General features: G+C 33.7%; 1 protein-coding gene across 1 annotated transcript; it reads right to left on the reverse strand.

Moving 5' to 3' along the window:
• Nucleotides 1-1,066: 1,066 nt before the first annotated feature.
• On the reverse strand, nucleotides 1,067-2,369 carry LOC145160950 (AT-hook motif nuclear-localized protein 23-like). Its single transcript, XM_079080338.1, has one exon. The coding sequence runs from the start codon at nucleotides 2,112-2,114 to the stop codon at nucleotides 1,308-1,310; it is 807 nt and encodes a 268-aa protein (XP_078936464.1). The 5' UTR covers nucleotides 2,115-2,369; the 3' UTR covers nucleotides 1,067-1,307.
• Between the last annotated feature and the right edge of the window lie 3,083 nt (nucleotides 2,370-5,452).

A 5,452-nucleotide genomic window follows, 5' to 3' on the forward strand; every position in this document is an offset into this window, starting at 1 on the left:
CCAGTGTATTTTGGTCAATAACTAAAGAATAATGTGTTTCGAAAGGAAAACATGAGGGATAAAGTTGCATGGATTTGTGTTCATATAGAATCTTTTAGAGGAGGTAATATTAAAACTTCAAGGTGGTCAATAATTAACTTATTTCTTGTTTTTGTTTTAAAAATTAATTAAATGGTCTGCTTCAACTAAACATACATAAATCTTTAATTATGAATATACCCACTTCATGCTATGAGAATAGCACTATCTTAGTGAGTACATGAATCAATACATTATAGTCAATCTTTTGGACCAATGTAAATAGAGTAGATAGTAGGAAAGCATTAGTAGAGAAAGTTAGTGTAAAACTTTAGATTTAAAAGTTGATTGTAAAATACATGATATGATTCTCTAAGTAAATCTAGTCAACTGTAAACAAAACAATTCACTTTTCATTAATTAGATTAATATCTAAAAGCATATAGCTAATGATTCTTTTAATTGAACAAATTGATTGTTAATCTAGCAAATACGAAGGTCCAAGTTTGGACCACACAAGCTCTAATTTCCATATATAATGATATTATGGTAAATAACAAAAGAATAATTTGTTTCGGAAAGAGAAAAACAACATCTATTGGGCATCGGCCAATAGAGAACAAGGTGCAAGAGAGTATTCAATTTAAATAGAACCTAAGACTTATAAATAAATAATAATATATACAGAGAGAGAGATGAGAAAAGCTTATCCATTGAATATAATTAATACCCAACTTGAACATTATTATATTTGTTAAAGCTGTAATATAATCAAGTCTAATAGATCATATAATATTTACTTAGGGGAAAGATCAGAGGAGAGTAGGATATATACTCGATCTAATGAAAAGATAAAGCATTTACTTAATGCTTTATATAACCTAAAAGCAAATGAAGAAGACTAATTTATTGAGCAACTTTTTAGCACATATGAACTTTTGAATTTAATCGATATTCTTGCATGAATTTTACTTCTGAAAATAAACAAAGATGGATCTTTTAAATGAAATCAAATATCAAAACGCTATTAACATCATAACAATAATGATAATCAAGAAACTCCGTTTTTCCGTTCCATAAAACGAGCAAGGTACAACAATTAACATCAAGATGAAGAACTAACAGTAAACATGGAATCAAAAGAGAAAAAGAAATCCCTAGGTTGAAGAAAAAAATCAGAAAGATGGGGAGATTAATTATTGTACAAGATGGAGAATCATGATTGATGATCCAAGGAATTTATCTGACCTTTTTCCTTGAAGAATAAGCTTCGACATGGTCAAACGTAGTCAGAAGGGTGGCCGGCTACCCATGTTGCCAGACCAAACACCACCGTCCACCGGTAGCTGAACGTTAGGCATGTTAAGTGGTAAGTTAAAAAACGGCAAACCCATTGATGAGGGGTCTGGAAATGGATGATTCACGCCTCCATTCCCGTCTCCGCCGCCTCCATTCCCTCCTCCACTACTAGCAGCCGCTTCCTCTTCATCCAGTGGCAACCTTTCATACGCCACGTTTGTGAAAGATGCTGCTATCACAATCACCGGCCCAGAAGCAATCAGAGCTCCGACGACATTCCCACCAACAACCTGTCCTTGTCCACCCGCCAAGTATATAGTTAGGCTGGTGGCCCCCGGTGGTGCTGGAGGTGGCAAGAAGGAACCAGACAGCGAGAGTATCTCAAACCTGCCGTGGAGGGTGAGTACAGATCCGGCCGCTGCAGGTTGCCGAAGACTGACGTTGTTGACTGTGCCGCTGCCGCTTACTATACAAATACCACGTTGACGCTTCCTGGCATAATTCGCGATGGATTCAAAGACATCGCATCCACTGTTTATCTCAAGGATGTGTGCCCGGAGGGTATTTGCGCTCTCCCTAGTGATGATCACGGGTGGTTTGGGCTTGTTTTTTGAACCAGGGGGGCGACCCCGTGGCCGGCGCCCTACAATATCCCCACTACCGCTGCCGGAGCCAGGAGTGTGTTGGTTGTTGTCATCTTCGGAATCAGGAGGGATTTGGAGGTGGAGGTCAGGGCGATGTTGCAGGTTTTGGAGGGAGAAAGGGGAAGTGGAGCTCAAGTCTAAATTGTTTGACATATTATAGATATAGATCAGGAGGAGGAAACTAAAGGGAGAGAAACAAGAAGAAAGAGATGAAGAAAAATAAAGTATGATGGTAATGGAGGAAATTTATGTTTAAAAAACAGAAAGATGGGGTATTTTATGAGAGAGAGAGAGAGAGAGAGAGAGAGAGAGAGAGAGAGAGAGAGAGAGAGAGAGAGAGAGAGAGAGAGAGAGAGAGAGAGAGAGAGAGAGAGAGAGAGAGAGAGCAAATAGAAAACTAAGGGGTAAGCAAATGAGTGGAGAAAAACAAAGAAAAAAGTTTGAATGGTACTTTTGGTTTGAACAGTATGGAATAGTTATACTGACCTATCTTTTGTTTTTAGGGTTTAAACTATTTCCTATTAAAATATTAAACTAATCCTTCAATTTGGTATTATTTGACTAATAATCATTTGATTTTAATTCTTTTTAACGGGGAAGGATATTTATCAGACAGTGGAAACTACCAAGTTACTAGAAACCACCCAACACAGCAAGTAATTGTAAATGTTTTGAAAATACTTATTTAACGATGGTGATTCGAATATTTTTGTTTGACAAATCTTTAAAAATTGTCCCTATGGTTTTTAAAATTAAAAGTTTGATCTCTGCAAATTTTTAATATCAATGATGAGTTGTTTGGTTTGAAAAGATATAATAGATCGTCTATATGCCTAACAACCGTGTATTTTTCTATTAAATCTGAACATGTATGATGCATGTAAGGAAAAAAATCAAATTTTACATTCACAAGAACCATTTATGAAGTTATAAATAAATAAATTTTACCCCAATCTCACCCTCCCATAAAAACCAACATATTTCTCTTCCGCTCTTACTAGTACAAAAACGATCTATGGCAATCGTTTTAAAAAAGAAAAAAGGGTGTCATTGTTTTTTATATTTGGTTTACATGTTAACTAAAAGTCATTATAGAATGTCACCAACACTAGTAAAAAGTGTCATCATTACAAACTATTTTCACATATTTTATCATTGTTTTACATAAAAAAAAAATGTGACAAATACTAGCCAATAGTCACGGTAGATTATTGAGACTGTAAGTATTTTATTACGACATTTTAAAAAATATATATAAGTATAAGATTCCATAGCTACGGAAAAAAATATGTACCTACGAAATTAAGACTGAAAGTTTATGTAACAAAAGTCATGTACCTAAACTGCTTTAGCTACGGATACCGTAGCAAATTTAATATGGAACCATTCCGTGGTGATTATGTAACAAAGTAACTAGGAAAAATTTCCATAACAGTTTTGTGGTAAATTAACTACGAAAATTCCATAGCAATTTTGTAGCTAATTATCCACAAAAAGTTTCGTAACAGTTTAATAATAGATCGACTACTGAAATAAAAACAAATAATTGAACATTAAAACAAAATCAACACCAAAATATAACAATTCATTATATATATTACAAGAATCCTTTTTTCTTAATAATATTACACATCAGTATATTCTATTTATCAAATGTTACATAGATTTACAATCCTACCAGAAAACGAACCACACATAATTACTATCCTAAAAAAACAATGTTTTTCATCTGATTACTTCAAATTTATACAGCATTCTAAAACAAATAAAAAAACTTGATGTAGATATGAATCGATAATCCTTAAATGAGCCAAACCCTTAAGGTGCGTTTGGTTGTGGAAAATTTTCCAGTTTTTTATGAAAATTTTCCAAAAAAAACGAAAATTTTGAAAACGCGTTTGGTTCGTTCAGTTTTCCAAAGTTTTCTAAGAAAATGAAAATTTTTAGTTTTCCAAATTGTATGTAAATTAGAAAAGTGATTTTTACAGTTTTCCAAAGTTTTCCAAATTTCTAAGATGGAAAATGAAAACTCCACCCGTTCCAACCAAACACGTTTTCATTGAAAGTTGAAAACGAAAACTCAACCCTATTTTTTGAAAACATTTTCATAGAAAATGAAAATAGTTTTCCACAACCAAACGCACCCTTAGTTTTTCTCCTGCAAAAAAAAATCATATCAGTTAAACACATAACCACAATTAAAATCACACAAAACCAAGATCTATGGTTTTTAGCTTTCATATATCTACAGTTTTTAAAAAGTTTTGTTGGTAGAGATAGATGGTTATATATATATATATATATATATATATATATATATATATATATATATATATATATATATATATATATATATATATATATATATAGAGAGAGAGAGAGAGAGAGAGAGCAGTAGCGACTATTAGAAAAAAACTAAGTTGGTGGTGGTAGCTGTAAACAACGAGTGGGAAGGCGATGGTGAAGTCGACTTTAGATATAGGTTTTAGTGGAGAAAAGGCGACGGTGACGAAGACTTTGGATCTATGGTTGGGAAGCCTGTGGTGGGTACTTATGGATTTGCAAAAGGAGGCATAGGGAGGCCAAAACGACAAAGATGAAAGGTTTACAGATCAAGCAACAGCGACAATGCGATGGCAACGACCAATAGAAGTTGTGGTTTTGGCGTGCGGTGCAGTAGATGTTTTGGAGGGTGTTTCCTATAAGATGATGGTGATCGGAAGGGTCGTTGGTAGTGGTGGGTGCGGCGTCGGTGATATTGAACAAACTGAGGGAGATTTTGGCAAAGGGTGAGCGACGTCCACAATATTAATTGTTAATACCTAGAGGTCTTTCTAAGTATATGGATACTCAGTTTGATGAAAAAGGCTCACGTGAATTTGAAACATATTAATAACCCCAAATTTAATAACAAGTTTTTTGTTTTTATTCATTCCTTAATTCGAGGTTCTGCAGTATATCTATTGAATTTGATATTGTAAAAAAGTTATTCACAATACAATCCTACTATATCCTCTCTTTAAACAGAGTTTTGATATAGTGTTACTAACATTTCTATAAACCTAATAAAAATAATACTCCCTCCGTCCCAATATTATTGTCCACTGACAAAAAAACACACATATTAAGAAAAGCATTAATTACCACTAACTTTATTTAATAAAATGACAGTTTTGTCCTTACTTTGCATTTAATGTTCCATTAAATGCTTAGTTGGTTAAGTAATAATGAGGGGGTATTTTGGTAAAAATGTTATTTATTTTTAGAAGTGAACTATTATTTTGGGACAAACCAAAAAGGAAAGATTGACTATAATTTTGGGACGGAGGGAGTACAGTTTATTGCATGTATTCCCCCCAAAAATGATAAAAGATTTAAAATGGGGTCGTGACGCTCACTTGGCTGAAGCGTATACGAGAAACTGAAGAAATTACGATTTTCCAGAAATTGGTAGTTTCACTCCGATGAATAGTAACTTTGACCGGCGTGAA

This window comes from Lactuca virosa, chromosome 1 (assembly GCF_052849685.1).
Source record: "Lactuca virosa cultivar CGN04683 chromosome 1, Lactuca_virosa_CGN04683_v6, whole genome shotgun sequence".
NCBI lineage: Eukaryota > Viridiplantae > Streptophyta > Magnoliopsida > Asterales > Asteraceae > Lactuca > Lactuca virosa.

Coding starts and splice junctions, on each gene's coding strand:
- LOC145160950 (XM_079080338.1), bottom strand. CDS start 2,114: ATGTCAAACAATTTAGACTTGAGCTCCACTTCCCCTTTCTCCCTCCAA.